This window comes from Pinus tabuliformis, chromosome 8 (assembly GCF_031772625.1).
Source record: "Pinus tabuliformis cultivar Carrire ecotype Pingquan chromosome 8, CPIR1, whole genome shotgun sequence".
Classification (NCBI taxonomy): Eukaryota; Viridiplantae; Streptophyta; class Pinopsida; order Pinales; family Pinaceae; genus Pinus; species Pinus tabuliformis.
In genome coordinates this window covers 1,860,207,818-1,860,224,577 of record NC_142294.1, presented here as the reverse complement: position 1 = coordinate 1,860,224,577, position 16,760 = coordinate 1,860,207,818, and the positions used below count along the sequence as shown (strand labels likewise).

Sequence of the window (16,760 nt, the reverse complement as noted above, 5' to 3'; positions counted from 1 at the left end):
TGCACATCATAAACAAATTTCACAACGCAGTTATGGGGCATTTTCTTTTAACCCGACAAAGATTAATGAACACTGGTGTCACTGCGCTGAAAAAAAGCAATTCTTACCATGGGTTCCTCATTCCGCGCCCAGTAATCCTCCAAGTGCACACCATACTCAAAGTTCACAAGGCATTTTTGACGTAGACTTTCAAGATGGTCCCCAATTCTGTTGTTGCCATGTAATCCTTCCAACACTCGAATAGCTAATTCCTTCTCTTCTCCAACCAAAAAACATCCGATGTCCAAAAATACCTCCTTCTCGTCAGCATCCAGAGCCTCGTAACTCACTTTGAACGAGTCTATTATTTGGATTGGCAGTGTTGTAGACAACTTTTCCAACTGCCGCTCCCAGTACTCTTTCTTGTTGGGTAATTTTTCATGGAGAAAATACCAAAAACCAAACATTCAAACACACAGAGGCAATGCTCTGTTTTTACTTTTCTCCAGGATCCTTTTGTGCACAGAAGACTAAAAAAAATTTACTGAGAGACAGAGTATTTCAACACCATAAAAGATTTCTGAGAAATTACTGGGTTAACTGCTGTAAATCCCTTTTTACATTCACTGCAGTGAAAGCAACTTACTGCTGTAATAAAAGTTTACATAAGTTTACTGCTGTAAACAAAATTCACACACTTACAAAAAAAACTTCACCATTTTCTTTATGCACTGCTTGTGCAAAAACCACACATGGTTTTCTTACAACTCCAAAAATTACATCACCTGGTTCTTATCTTTTTACACACTGCTATGTGTTCAATACATACCACACATGGTTTTCGCTGCACCTCAGTTTTTTGATGGCCAACATATGTCTAAAGCATTACAGCCTATTGGTTTTTACTGCCGCACGTTTCTCAAAAAAATGGTCAACGCTTAAAAAACATACAAAATTTATGTAATAAGCATATATGCCCATACCCCCGATATATAAAAAAACATTAAAATTTAAACCCTTACCAATACTCCTACGGTAACAATTAATTCCATAATTATTTTACTGCGGTCAACCATGCTTTTAATTTACTCCACGCAATAGCATTAATGTATGTTCGTATGCAGGTTTGGGCAATCAACGGTTGAAGGGAGTGAAGCAGATCGAACGGCGAAAATGATATCGGAAGCCCTGAGCGCGGACTTGAAAGTTTATCAAAAATTATTTAAAATGTTGTCGGGTCCGCTTCATCGCATCGCAACTTTACTCATGTTAAAGACCCTGACCCTATGATATTGCCGATAGCGATGTGCCGATTGCGATATCGGCGATCGCTCGTCGGAAACACAAAAGCTCCTTTATAATTCCTTCACTTCGACTTTGCCGATGCGATATCGGCGATCGCAGTTGAAATTATATTTTCAACACTCCCCTTTAATTTCAACTGTCGGGCATTCAATCATACCCAAACACTTCCTCAAAAATTCAAAGCTTTTCTGATCCAATGGCTTTGTCAAGATGTCTGCTACCTGTTCTTGAGTCCTGCAATGTTCCAAGACAATTTCTCCATTGTTCACCAATTCTCTGATGTAGTGAAACCTTGTATCAATGTGTTTCGTTCTCTTATGAAACACTGAATTCTTTGACAATGCAATGGCTGAGCTATTGTCACAAAAGATGACTGTCGCTTTTGCCTGCTCTTGGCCTAAGCTTCTCAACATTCTTCTCATCCATACTGCCTGACAAGCTGCTGCTGTCGCTGCCACATATTCAGCCTCTGCTGTAGACAATGCTACAATGGACTGTTTCTTAGAAGCCCATGAAATGGCTCCTGAACCCATATGAAAAACATAACCGGAAGTGCTCTTCCGATCATCTACACTTCCAGCCCAATCGCTATCTGTGTACCCAACCAAATTTGAATGTTCTGAGGCATGATATAGAATTCCAAACATTTTAGTGCCTTTGACATACCTCAAAATTCTCTTTGCTGCCTGCCAATGTGACTCCTTTGGCCTCTCCATAAATCTGGAAATTAAGCTAACAACATACATTAAATCAGGCCTAGTTGCTGTTAAATACATAAGGCTGCCTACAATACTTTTATACAAGCTAGGATCAAAATCCTTGCTGCTGTCCTCTCTGCTGAGCTTTAATCCCATCACTGTGGGAGTGATTGCTGCCTTGCATTCTTCCATCTTAAATCTGCTCAAAATTTGATTTACATATCTTGCTTGAGATATAAAAATTCCTTTTTCATTTTGCTCTACTTCTATGCCTAAGAAGTATCTCAACAAACCCATGTCAGTCATTTCAAATTCATCCTTCATGACTGATTTAAAATTCTCAATAAGATAAATATCATTTCCAGTGAAAATAACATCATCTACATACAAGACAACAATTAAAATTTTACCATCCTTTTCCTTGATGTAGACTGTGGGTTCTCCTTCACATTTGTCAAATTCATTATCCAATAGATATGAGTCTATCCTGCTGTACCATGCTCTTGGCGCTTGCTTCAGCCCATAAAGAGCTTTCTTCAATTTGCACACTTTGTGCTCTTCACCTTTCTTCTCATATCTGAGAGGCTGTTCCACATAGACCTCTTCCATTAACACTCCATTTAGGAATGCTGATTTCACATCCATTTGGTAGACTTTCCATTTGTTTTGTGCTGCTATGGACAGCACTGCTCTCACGGTTTCCATTCTTGCAACCGGGGCGAAAGTCTCCTCATAATCTCTTCCATACTGCTGCTTGTACCCCTTGACAACCAGCCTTGCCTTGTGCCTTTCTATCTTGCCTTCAGCATTGCTCTTGGTCTTATAGACCCATTTCACACCAATGACTTCTTTGCCTTTTGGTAGCTCAACCAAATCCCATGTTTTGTTTCTCTCTATGGCATTCATCTCCTCATCCATAGCTTCTATCCATTTCCTATCTTTGATTGCATCTTCGAAATGAATAGGATCATCAACATGACAAAACAAGGCAAATAAGGAATTCATTCCTTCATCATAAATGTCACTTAGATTTCTAAATTTCTTACCTCTTTCACTTGGTGTGCAAGTGCTTGAAGATGCACTTGAATTTCCTCCTTGTGGTGTGCTTGGAGAAGCACCCTCATTTATCCTCAATGGTGTACCTTGCTGTCCTTGTGTTGTCCTCAATGGTGTCCCTTGCTGTCCTTGTGTTGGCGCTGCTGTTTGGGGATTCATTTCAGCCACTTCCTCTTCATCTTCATCATGAGACAAACAGTTCTTGACATTCACTGTTTTCTCTATGCTTCCATCCCAAGCTTCCTCTTCAATGAATTGAACATCCCTGCTTACAAAGAACTTCTTGGTAGATGGAATGTACAGCCTGTAGGCTTTGGATTCATCACTGTATCCAATGAAGATGCATTTCTCCCCTTTGCTGTCCAACTTCCTCCTTAGCTGATCTGGTATGTGTGCATAGGCCACACACCCAAAAACTCTCATGTGGGTGACTCCTTGCTTTCTCCCACTCCATGCCTCTTCTGGCACCTTGTTCATGACTGCTTTTGTAGGACACCTGTTCAATATATAAACTGCACAATGTACAGCTTCAGCCCAATACTCATTTGGCAAATGCTTTGCCTTCAACATGCTCCTCGCCATATCCATGATGGTCCTGTTCTTCCTTTCAGCAACTCCATTTTGTTGTGGGGTGTACCGAGTTGTAAACTGTTTATGAATTCCATTTTCTCTACAGAATCTTAGGAATTCCTTGGAGATATACTCACCTCCTCTATCAGTTCTCAATACTTTTATGTGCAGCCCGCTTTGGTTCTCCACAAGTGCTTTGAAGTTTTGGAATTTCTCAAACACTTCACTTTTGTTTTTAAGGAAATATATCCAAGTCTTTCTTGTACAGTCATCAATGAATGTTAGGAAATATAGGCTGCCAGCTAATGATGGTGCTTGCATTGGTCCACACAAATCTGAGTGGATAATCTCTAAGGGTGCCTTTGCCCTTATGCTCTTCCCTGATGGAAAACTTTCTCTATGTTGTTTTCCCAAAATGCAGCCTTCACATAGGCTGTCCGATTTCTCTATCAATGGTAATCCCTTTACCATTCCTTTTCTGCTCAATAAGTTTAGGCCTCCAAAATTGAGATGCCCAAATCTCAAGTGCCATAACCAGTTCTCATCCTTTGGCACGCTTTGGAAGGCCTCTTGGGTGACTGCTGCAATTACATTCTTGTTCTTCAAGTCTGCCCTGATCCTGAGAGGGAACATCCTGTTCCTTGTCATCTTCACTTCAGCAATGCATCTTTTGCTGGGTGGTATATCCTTGATGGTGCACACATCATTTTCAAAGTAAACATTGTAACCCTTTTGGATAAGCTGTCCAACACTCAATAGGTTACATCTCATTCCGGGGACATAGTAGACATCTGCTATGGTTTTCCTTTCTCCTTGTTTTGAAAATATTTTTACCTCCCCTTTTCCCATAACAGACACTTTACTATCAGTTCCTAGTGTGACCTCTGATTTCAAATTCTGATTTAAGGCTGAAAAGAGGGCTATATTCCCTGTCATATGGTTGCTGCAACCTGAGTCTAAAAACCATATGTCTTCACTATGTGTTTCAGCCATGTTACAAGCTAACAGGACATTTTCTTGACTGTTGTTTTCTCTTGTAACATTTGCATTCTGTCTACTGTTCATATCATGATGTTTCTTTCTACAATCACTAGCATAATGTCCATACCTTTTGCAATAATAGCATTGAACATTAGATTTATCATACCTTTGTCCTTGAGCATGATGTTGATCTCTTTGTTGGCTGCTGCCTTGGCCTTGGTTCTGATTTGGATTGCTGCCTCTTCCTTGTGCATTTGATGAGCTGTTCACTCCTCCTCTATTTTGGCTTCTGCCTCTTCCTCTTTTGTTTCCTCTGCCTTGACCTTTGCCTCTTCCAAAGGACATCTGGGTCTTGAAGGCTTGCTCAAGAGATGAGTTTTCATTCCTACTCAACCTCTGCTCATGTGTTATCAGTGATGCATGTAGCTCATCAACTGAATAGCTTGAGAGATCCTTTGTCTCTTCAATGGTGGTGACTATGGCATCAAACCTTGAGGGTAAGACCCTCAATATTTTCTCCACAATTCTTCTGTCTTCAATGGTTTCTCCATGAGTTCTCATTTGTGTGATTACACCAATCACATGAGTGAAGAATGAGTCAATGTTATCTGACTCCTTCATGTTCAAGTTCTCAAAATCCTTTCTCAGCAATTGTAGTTTAGCTGTCTTCACTCTCTCCATGCCTTGATAGGTTGTCTTAAGGGTTTGCCATGCTTCATTGGCTGTCTTAGCTGCTGCTAACCTTGGAAACATACTCTGGTCTACTGCTAGATACAACAACACACGGGCTTTTGAGTCCTTCTTCCTATTGTTCTTTAGCAGATCCTTCTCTCCCTGAGTTAATGCATTGAACTCAGTTTCATCTGCTGGTTCTTCAAAACCTTCTTCAACTATTTCCCATAAGTCTTGGGAGGCAAGCAGGGTTGTCATAGTTATTGACCAATAATCATAGTTCTTCCCATTAAACTGTGGGAGCTGGGTGTTAAACAAACCCATACCAGTGCTTGTGCTGGCCATTCCTTGACTGTGTATTTAAAAAAAAACTGATTGTTTCTTTCAGCAGCAACACAAAGAAAAATCTTTGAGAAATACCTGAATCCTTTGATGTCTGAGTCTTCTGTCTGCCTGAGAAGTTTTGCTGCAGCAACAACCTTCTCCCTTCAGCTTCTTGAACACCTTCAAGAGCCTAAGCCTGCTCTGATACCACTGTTGGGTAATTTTTCATGGAGAAAATACCAAAAACCAAACATTCAAACACACAGAGGCAATGCTCTATTTTTACTTTTCTCCAGGATCCTTTTGTGCACAGAAGACTAAAAAAAATTTACTGAGAGACAGAGTATTTCAACACCATAAAAGATTTCTGAGAAATTACTGGGTTAACTGCTGTAAATCCTTTTTTACATTCACTGCAGTGAAAGCAACTTACTGCTGTAATAAAAGTTTACATAAGTTTACTGCTGTAAACAAAATTCACACACTTACAAAAAAAACTTCACCATTTTCTTTATGCACTGCTTGTGCAAAAACCACACATGGTTTTCTTACAACTCCAAAAATTACATCACCTGGTTCGTATCTTTTTACACACTGCTGTGTGTTCAATACATACCACACATGGTTTTCGCTGCACCTCAGTTTTTTGATGGCCAACATATGTCTAAAGCATTACAGCCTATTGGTTTTTACTGCCGCACGTTTCTCAAAAAAATGGTCAACGCTTAAAAAACATACAAAATTTATGTAATAAGCATATACGCCCATACCCCCGATATATAAAAAAACATTAAAATTTAAACCCTTACCAATACTCCTACGGTAACAATTAATTTCATAATTATTTTACTGCGGTCAACCATGCTTTTAATTTACTCCACGCAATAGCATTAATGTATGTTCGTATGCAGGTTTGGGCAATCAACGGTTGAAGGGAGTGAAGCAGATCGAACGGCGAAAATGATATCGGAAGCCCTGAGCGCGGACTTGAAAGTTTATCAAAAATTATTTAAAATGTTGTCGGGTCCGCTTCATCGCATCGCAACTTTACTCATGTTAAAGACCCTGACCCTATGATATTGCCGATAGCGATGTGCCAATTGCGATATCGGCGATCGCTCGTCGGAAACACAAAAGCTCCTTTATAATTCCTTCACTTCGACTTTGCCGATGCGATATCGGCGATCGCAGTTGAAATTATATTTTCAACATTTCTCGCACTGACCAGATAAGTGTCCTCCCAAAACTTTCAAGGACAGAGGCAATCCCCCACAAATTTTCAAGAACTTCTCAATCAAATCGTCGAGCTCTTCAGATGGTTTAGATTGACAAAAAGCATGCCGGCAGAAGAGTTCTCGGGCATGATTTTGATGCAATGCTTTTACATCATATACTAGAGCGTTTACAGAGGAGCGTCTGAGTACATCCTTATCACGAGATGTGATCAGTATCAGGCTCCCAGATGCCACGGCATCCACATTCAGCAGACTCTCTATGTGATCTAGATTATCAACATCATTCAGAACAACAAAAACTGGGGGAAGACGTGGTAGTTTGTCCTGTAAAATACGTTTCCCTTGAGAGATACTGTCAATGTGGTGCGGATTATAGTTACCCAGCAGATCACGAAGAAGTTTCTGCTGCGAAGATGGCAAACCCTTTTCTCTGACTTCACATATACTTGATCTGCTAAAACAGGCGCGTCTCAAGTTGTAGAGATGTTTGGCCAGAGTTGATTTTCCTGCACCGACCATTCCGGCAATGCCCACAATCATAGTAGCGTTTGAATGGCCAAATTGCGGAATTTCTCTTTGAAAATCTTCAACGGCTTGGTCGAGGCCGACTGGGTATTTGGCGACTTCTATGGCTTCCCGTCTATATACCTCTCGTAATACACTATCCACAATTTTCTCCACTATGTCCCCATAGTCACTGAATGAAAAAGCAAATCATTAGGGTGGTGTAATAAATCCAAAGTTATCAATAAATATGCTTCAAGGTTAGTAATAAATGAAGTGTGAATTCACCTTCCATTCGTTTTAAAAGGCAGGCCAGAAATATGGGAGGCATTGTTCAGGGCTGTCTTCCATTTCTGCAACACTTCCATGGCCACTCTACGTTTCTCTTGGTGGTTTTCAAAGGCGCATGCATAACGCCCGCCCTCAATGTGACGAAGGTCCGAAGGCTCAACGTCGGAAAAAACGGGAATAATCTTGGCCTTGCGCTCCTGTTGTGATCTCAAAATCAAACACAATTCATCCAAACACCGATTTGATTCAGCATAACGCCCAGAAAATATGGTAACGTGAACTGAGGCAGTCTGTATGGCGCCGATGATTGCAGGGGAGAGAGCATCTCCCTTGTCAATCTCCTTTTCATCAAGAAAAACCCATAGGCCGTGACATCTAGTGAGGCGATTGTGGATGAGGCTGGCAAGGGTTTTCTTGACATCAGGTCCCCTGTGATTTATCAACACCTGGTATGGTACCGCCACTAGCACCGTCTCTGGCACTTGCTCCATGGATGAAGGGAACACTTCGCGTGCGAGAGAGAAAGATCGATATGCGACTCAGAAAATGGCGAACGGTATTTAAAATAATGGATTTTCCGCCAGCGTAAAAGAGAGCATGTTACGTTAGCGAAGGTAGCCGGATGTCTACTAGCCAGCTGTTCATAGGCAGTTAGGATATGTTAGCTCCAGAATCGTTATAACTATAATGAAATAGTAAATATGAGCGCAGCAACAGAGCTACATTGCAAACGAGAAACTTAAATGAAGGCACACATAACCATATAAGAAAGCAGTGATTGTGGGTTCGATGAATCTTCAACCTGAAGTTTAAGGATTAGGTTAGGAAGACAACATTCTTGCTTTCCGTAATTGATTGTGAATTCAATCTTTTGTGTTGGTTTTCTTCTCAATCTAGTTAAATACTTTACATTGCTATCAAAGTTTCAAATTTAAAAATGTTCATATTTATTTTAACTTTAGATTTTTCAAACCTAAGTTAAAATTTAACCAAAACTTGAAAAACCATCCATAATTATGAATTTTTATTAATTTAAAATAATATATATTAAAATATTAAACAAATAATAAATAATAATATATATTAAATATTAAATAAATAAATCATTATATTATATCTAATATAATTAATGGTAAAACGAAATATCTAATATAAATAGCTGTAAAATTAAAAAGTATTTTCTTTTCTTAAAATTTATTCGTATAAATAATATATCATTTTTTATTAATAATATATTAAAGTTATACTAATTATCAATTTAGAACTATTTTAACTCTTCTCATACCAAACTAATTTAATTATAATTATTATATATATATATATATATATATATATTACTTAATAAAAATAAAAATGTTAGATATTGTTAAATTTATGATAAATATTATTGTAATTGTTTTAATTTATTATGAACCTAAACCCGATATAATGAAAAAGTTGAAATTTATTAAAGAACTTTCAACCAAATTCAGCAATAATTTAGAAGAACTGTGAGAGAAATTGCACAGGGTTGAAAATAATATAAGAGAATATTGAATAGGAAGTTCTCAGAAATTGTGTGGCATGACTTCTCATGATCAGAATCTTTCGACTCTCTACTAACCTTTCTGGTCGTCACCCATATCATTCATCCGTCAAAACTTGGCTAGAGATACTCAGCTTCTGAAATGATGGAGTGTTGTGAAAAAGGAGTAGCAACAGGGCTATTCATTGGAACTCAAAGGCACTTTGATTCATATAGGCATCGAAAGCGTTGCCCATTTGGAAAAATTGAAGGTTTGAGAGTCTGCCATTTTTCTAGGGCAAGCTATTTAAGTGGTTTGCTAGCCAAGACCAGCGCCATTTGATACAGGGCAATTTCCCTTCTACTCAATTGAGCAGTGGTTGCTACTTCAGATTATATTTGGAGATAATGAGGGTGATTATGTTGGATTTCCTTGCTTTCAGAATGGTTATTTTTCATAAACATAGAGAGAGTCTTTCAGTGGGCAAGAGAATTTTGTGTTTCTTTCCTTTGAAATTTTCAATATGCATGCAATTGCATTTTCCATGAAATATATATATATATATATATATAATGCATTTTCAATTAGAATAAAACAATATACAAATAGATTTTACTCTAAATTCTGCAGAAATAAAAAAGGACAATGTTGGACAAACACTCATTGGCTACGAGACCATATTTGTGTATGTTGATCCGCGATGTTTGGGCGCACAAGGCAAATGCGTTGCTTGGATCTTAATTGAAAAAAAATACAGAGGGGGCTTTTCAGATCTTATTGAAATCAACTGGGCTGCCACTCATCTGGTTCAACGGCTCGACTTCTGGGGGGTTCCTTTTCGGTGTCTTTACTGCCACCATACAGGTCATCTTCTGGCGCAATGTCCACAACCACTGGGCGGTAGACTTAGGACTCATCGATGCTATCATCATGATATGTCGGGAAAAAATGATTCTCATCTTTCTTTTTCTCCACGTAGCTAGTATGAGACACCTCCTCCTAGACGTAGCCCCCTTCAGTCTACATGTATTTCGAATCCTCCTTTTTTTGTACATCAGGCTGTTAAACTGAATATCTCTACACATATTAACACCTTCTTCCCCGATCTTCGGATGGTTCTGGCATTCCTCTGACCGACGCCACCTCACCTCCTCCTCCGGATAAGATCCCTCCTCCACTCAATGACTATCCTCCTTCACGTCTCACATCATATCGTCCAATGTCACGTGATGAGCCCTCATCTTCACACATCTTGTATATCCCTGTGTCGTCTCCTTCATGTGACACATCCCGCCCACTGGCGACTGGAACCCGCCCTACATCACCACTTTCACCACTTAATTCACCCACTAATTCGATTGACAATGATCTGGATTTTCTTCTGCAGAAGAAGACACTAGATCTTCGCACTCTCACCATTCACAAGCCACCTGGGTCTTCATCATTTGGATTTTCTTCTGCAGAAGAGGACACTAGATCTTCACACTCTCACCATTCACAAGCTACCTGGGTCTTCATCTCCCCGTATCAGCGCCTCCTCTACTTTGAATATAATTGTATGTCACAAAACAAAATCGTGATAGCCGACATTTTCGAGGTCGCTCTCCGCCTCACCCGTTCAGTCCTGTTGACCCTTCTTTCCTCATTGATGTTCCTATCACTGGTTCTTTCCCCCCTTGGGCCCTTGGAGCACAAACGCCCACTCATGTTTCAACATTCATCCTCTCTCTTAATATCTGGGGTTTGGGGGCCGCTCCTAAATATTTGGCCCTCAAGGCGCTCTTCTCTTCTCTTCATCCATATATTATTCTATTGCAGGAAACTATGCATGCGGTTCCACAGGTGGTTAAGTACTTCAGGAAGATGCTTCCTGCTTGGCACATGGAGGCCACTAATGTTGATGGCCTCTCGGGGGGATTGGTGGCTATTTGGGATCCACAATGGGTTAACGTTAAATCTTTTTCATGTTTTGTTGGCATCTTTCTAGCTGGGCACATTCGTGGCCTACAGGGTAAAGTTCATATATTAAATGTATATGCTCCATACAAAGATCACATCTCCTTCTGGGATCACTTAATTGGTTCGGAAATTCTTGATCTTGCTTCTCTTATCATTGTAGGGGATTTTAATTTTACAATTGGTCTAAATGAGGTATGGGGGTGTTCTTGAAGGGTGTATGCTCTAGCTGACTGAATGAAGGAGATCGTTTTTTAGCACAATCTTGTTCATATTTTCCCTTCCACACTTTCACCAACTTGGGATAATGGCATCTCTGGGGATGCTTATGTTGCAAAGCAGTTGGATCGTTTTCTCATGCATGAACAAATTATTGAGCGGCTCGGGACGGTCCACTTTGAAGTGGTGTGTAATCATATCTCTGATCATCGTCCTATCACCCTTCACTAGAGGAGGGGAGACTATAGAGGCGGGATTCCTTTAAGTTTAATTAGGTTTGGCTTGATGACCCAGATTTCAATTGCCTTGTGCGTGATGTCTGGAATCGTGATGGAATTCGATCCTGCTCCCCTGTGGTGCATATTTAGGAGAAGCTTAAGACCCTTCGGATGGAGGTTAAGGCATGGGAGAAAAGAAAACGTAGGCATATGAATAAAGAGCTTAATGACATAACTAAAGCATTACAAGATCCACCCACACCTCCTTGAGCATAATATTCCTGTTCATATCAGAAACCACATACATGCTCTCGAACTCAAAAAGAAGCAACTTCTGCTTATCAAAGAGACCACCTGGCGACTAAAGAGCAGGGCCATCTGGCTTCGAGAGGGGGACAAAAATACAAAAAAAAATCACAGATATGCAAACTTCCAAAGGAAGGTAAACTCTATTTGGGAGATTAATGATGCGACCGACACTAAGGTTCAATCGCAACAAGATATTTATAAAGTTGTTGTTCAACATTTTCATAATGCATACCGACAATGGGATCTGGACTATTCGGAGGATCAACTTTGGGGTGTAGAATTATTTCCAATCATGTTTGATGAGGCTGCTAACTCGACTCTTTTTAAACCTGTTTCGGAGGAAGAAATTCTAGGTGTGCTAAAATCTTTCAAGGGGGATAAGAGCCCTGGACCTGATGGGTGGACAGTGGAACTTTTCACTCATTTTTTTGACCTCTTCAAGCAGGATCTTATGGACATGGTTGAGGAATCCCGAACCAGTGGATATATACACCCTCATATAAACTCTACATACATTTCTCTTATTCCGAAAAGGTCTCCATCCACCACCTTCTTGGAATATAGACCTATTTCTCTATGCAATCTTATCTACAAGATCATCTCTAAAACTATCGCAAATAGGATGAAGCACACATTGTCCAAATTTATATCTCCTCAACAGTTTGGGTTCCTCAGAAATAGACAGATCCATGATGCTGTGGTGATTGCCCAGGAATGTATGCACTCTATCCACCATAAAAATTAGACGTTGCTATAATGAAAGTTGATCTACAAAAGGCTTTTGATTGTCTTGATTGGGGCTACTTGAGGCTAGTCCTTCACAAAATTGGTATTCAAGCCGGACCTGCAGAGTGGATTATGGCTTGTGTCTCAAATGTACATTATGCGGTTGTTATAAATGGCTATCCTTCAGATTTCTTCAAGGTGGGGAGGGGTCTCAGACAAGGCTGCTCACTATCTCCACTTCTCTTCATCTTGGCTATGGATGGGCTGAGCCTTCACATACAAAAAGCTGTGGTAGAAGGGCAATTTCAAGCATTGCATATGGGGCGGGATATATATATTTCACATAGTTTCTTTGTTGACGACGTCCTCATCATGGGGATACTTAACAGGTTTGCATGGCTCTATTTTTTTAATATTTTTGCTAAGTTTGGAAATGCCTCTGGTTTGCTCATGAATCTCTAGAAATCCATCATTCTCCATGACATATGTGATGAGGATATTATTACATATATAAAAATATTATTTGGTGTGGCTTCTGAACCATTGATGGGGGGTATGAAATACCTCAGATTTCACATCAAGCCTTGTAGCTATAAAGTCAACAACTGGATGTGGCTCGTAGATTGTTTCTATAAGAAAATATCTGGCTGGGAGTTCAGATGCTTATCTTTGGGAGGCCAAATCACCTTGACACGGGCTGTAATCACTCAATTGGGAGTGTACTGGGCATACTTATACCAGTTTCCCCTCACCATTATAAAAAGGCTCAAAAGTATTACAGAAAACTTCATTTGGTCTCGTATGAAAAATAAGAACAAATACCACCTTGCCAAATTGGACCACCACACTCTTCCAAAGCGTCTGGGTGGCTGGGGTATTCTGAATCTGAGAAGATTTGGCTAGGCATGATTACTTAAATCTATGTGGAGAGGGTTTTTCAATGATGGCACCTGGGATATGATCATTCGTCACAAGTATTTAAAGAACTATGATTTCTCTATCTGGATGCGACGCCAAAGTATTGGGATCACTACAGGATCAACAATTTGTCTCAATTTCATCAAAATTCACTACTACTTCCTACTACAACTGGCATGTAAATTGAGTATTAGCCACTGCATTATCATTGGTTTCGATCATATTCAGGGGATTGATGTTGCCTCCAATATATCAGATGATCTCATATATTGTTTAAATAGTCGTGACATCTTCTTCTGGCATCAGGTCATTTCATCATGGCAAGATAGATGTCCTATCTGGAAAAGGGCTTTGGAACTGAGACTAGATGAGCAGATGGCGAGAGAATGGGAACATATTAGATCTAACATGCAACTTGCTAGAGTTTGCCATGTGGTTGAAAGGGACTAGATTTCCTGGACTGGAAAAATGAAGGAAGGTGGTCATATGGTGGCTGACACATATTTTTCTCTCTGCCGTCAGGAGACATTACATCCTGAGGTATGTTGGTTCACAATCTTCTGGAAATCCAATTCTCCCATTAAGATTATTCTTTTCCTTTGGCTAGTATGGAAAAATAAAAATCTCACGTGGGAAAACCTCTAAAAGAGGCATTGGTATGGGCCGGGTTTTTGTGTTATTTGCAGGGCTGCGGAGGAGAACAATTTACACTTATTCTTACTTTGTCCTAAGATTATACAACTCTGGCAAAAACTTGTTGTTTATACTAGTTTCCCATATCAACAATTTGATCATATCTTTGACTGCTTAAGCTGGTGGAGCAAACAACAACCTACATGGCGCAACATTCCCCTTAATTTCTTCTGGGAGATCTGGAGATGGAGAAACAACATAATCTTCAACAATCTCAGAGATTCTGAATCACGGGTTCTGGAGCTCATCATATTGGGTTTGTCTATTGGCACTCTACAGGGTAAAGGACCCAAGGATACCATTCATAAACCAATTGACCCAAAGTTGGTCTACCCGGTTGGCTATTTTGACATAGCTTCACAAAGGAATAGGTGTGGATGTGGCTTCTTGATTGCCTATTCTCCGCGATAGGGATTTTGGGTTCACTGGAGTGCTCGCTGCAGCACAAACAGGAAGGAAGAACTTATGGCACGCTGGAGACTTCTATGGTTCTCTAGATATCTGAACATCCTTACTACGCATATATTTGGGGATTCCAAGATTCCCATTGATTATGTTCCGGTACAAGCGCAAATTTACCAACCTACACTCCAAGGATGGCTATTCCAAGTTCAACAGCTTTGGATTTTTTTATGGCTCAACGATCAAGCACATTAGAAGGGAGTTCAATCAATCCACAGACAGACTCTCGAAGAGGGGGTTACTATATGAACTGGACGGGATGCACATTGAGATTAAGATGGAGGATTATATTATGGATGCTGGGATGATACCTCTTCCTGGATAACTTCTACTTTCAGTTAAACACGCAGATCGACATCAGATTCAAAATAAATGGTTAAAGACTGAATAACGCAGCCATCTATGTCAGAATGGAAATAAATACCAACAAATCGTTCGTAAGTTTTAAATTTAAAACAGCAAAATGTGCGAATCTGCCCTGAAACGAAGCAATTCTGAGGGTTTATCTTAGCACTAACCAAGGTTAAATCCAAGGGTGCTGATGAGCGCCTTGTTGCAGCTGATTAGCGAAACAGAGGAAATGACAGAGAAACTTAAAGATCCGATCGTTCCCAGCTGAAACCCCGTGCACTGTCACGTTTGCTCTGTATTATCGCTCTGCTCTTTATCGAGATTGTCAAAACCCGATAGGGGCCGCCAGCATAGTCCACCCTGAAGTACACTGAAATGAACGGCATTCTCAAATCCAGAATGAAAAACAGTAACGAGAATTCTGGAAGACAGAAAGATACCAGAGATGAAGAAAAAATAAATAAAAGGCGTAGCAAAGGGATTTGTAGCCGCGACCTACCGATGCAATGCAGAGTCAAAACCCTGCCGGGAGAAGCCCCGACGAACTTCAGAAAGAAATTCAATAGCGCGAAACCTGTGAGTGCCAGAGGTGTCCTTCTAAACCGTGTTCTGGAGTGCGTGGAGGGACTCGATTCGCGTTCAACTACTTCGAGGAACTTGTCCACTGGTGTAGCTTTCCTAATTATTAATTTTTTGAAGGAGAATAATTGCTTAAATTCCACAAATTTCCAACAACCCTTGCGACTTTGAAGGGTTAAACTGGAGTTAAACATAGTTAATTACACAAAGCTATAAGCTTTCGGATAACTCACAAAACACAGATATGTTGGCTATCTTGTCTATAAGCCTCTCTTCGTGGAAAGAGAGAAACAACTTAATGCACGACTTTGTCAACGTCTCAACTAGCTATGAATATCTCTCGTTCCTTTTTTTCGTTGGAGTTCGTATACCATTGCACTATTAAAATTCATTGTTATGGATATGTGTATTATTGCTATTTATGTTTATTAATATATTGTTAAAGACCTTAGCAATTGGATGATAATCTTGTTATCAAGATTTTAATATATATGAATTTTATTGATCTAATTTTTTATTTTGTTGTAAAATTGTTTAAATAATGTAATATGTAAAGTCAAAGCTTTTGCTTGTTCAATGAGTACTGTGAATTTCTAAATAATTTAATAAATAATATAACCAATGTCCTAGCTTTGTTTATTTTTAGTGATCAATATTAAATCCTAATATAGAGAGAAAGAAATCTTAAAAAAAATGTGCCACTGTATTTTAATTATTTAATACAAAATCCTATCTCAAATCTATGTTATTATATTTAATTAAATTATTAAGATTTTTAAAAACTAAATGTTGTATTATGATGATTTTTTATTTTATAATGTGAATAGAGTTGTCTTAGAATTTTCAAACCAATATTGCTTCTGGTTTACGCTACGTGTCTTTTTAATTAAGATTAGTATTATTAAGAGACCTTCTGGGGAAGTTTCGGGTTCTAAAGGGAAATTTTCTATGATTTGTATAATTGGAGATGTGATTTGTTACCTAATGTTCAGTTCATTAATTTGCAATTAAAAAATCCGCGAAAATGACCTTAAATAAATTTTATTGATTAAAGTAGGTTTGGAATTGCGTGTGGAGTTAAACATAGTTGATTACACAAAACACAAATATGTAGGCTAACTTGTCAAAAAAGCTTTCTTCGTGGAAAGAGAAGCGAAAACTCCAAAAAACAACTTAATGCACGACTTTGTCCACGTCTCAGCTAGGTAT

The 16,760-nt window shown here is 39.3% G+C and overlaps 1 protein-coding gene and 1 long non-coding RNA gene across 2 annotated transcripts in view; both read right to left on the bottom strand.

Annotated features, from left to right (window-relative positions):
* The window catches only part of LOC149243729 (uncharacterized), a 61,771-nt gene extending 46,170 nt beyond the window's left edge, over window positions 1-15,601 (bottom strand). Inside the window, exons 1-2 of the long non-coding RNA XR_016245800.1 lie at window positions 15,472-15,601; window positions 15,140-15,342 (exon numbers count right to left, since the gene is read on the bottom strand). This is a non-coding gene — a long non-coding RNA (uncharacterized LOC149243729). The remainder of the gene's footprint in view (window positions 1-15,139; window positions 15,343-15,471) is intronic.
* On the bottom strand, window positions 114-7,715 carry LOC149243730 (disease resistance protein RUN1-like). Its single transcript, XM_089367851.1, has 3 exons — window positions 7,613-7,715; window positions 6,796-7,517; window positions 114-397 (listed from the first exon to the last, which is right to left on the bottom strand). Coding segments are annotated over exons 1-3 (804 nt in total). The 5' UTR covers window positions 7,693-7,715; the 3' UTR covers window positions 114-395.
* Window positions 15,602-16,760: the final 1,159 nt, after the last annotated feature.

Bases quoted from the DNA above. Each gene is read 5' to 3' on its own strand.
- LOC149243730 (XM_089367851.1), bottom strand. From the start codon at position 7,692: ATGGAAGTGTTGCAGAAATGGAAGACAGCCCTGAACAATGCCTCCCAT. The intron at 7,518-7,612 runs GTGAATTCACAC...TTTTTCATTCAG, and splicing joins CCTTTTAAAACGAATGGAAG to TGACTATGGGGACATAGTGG.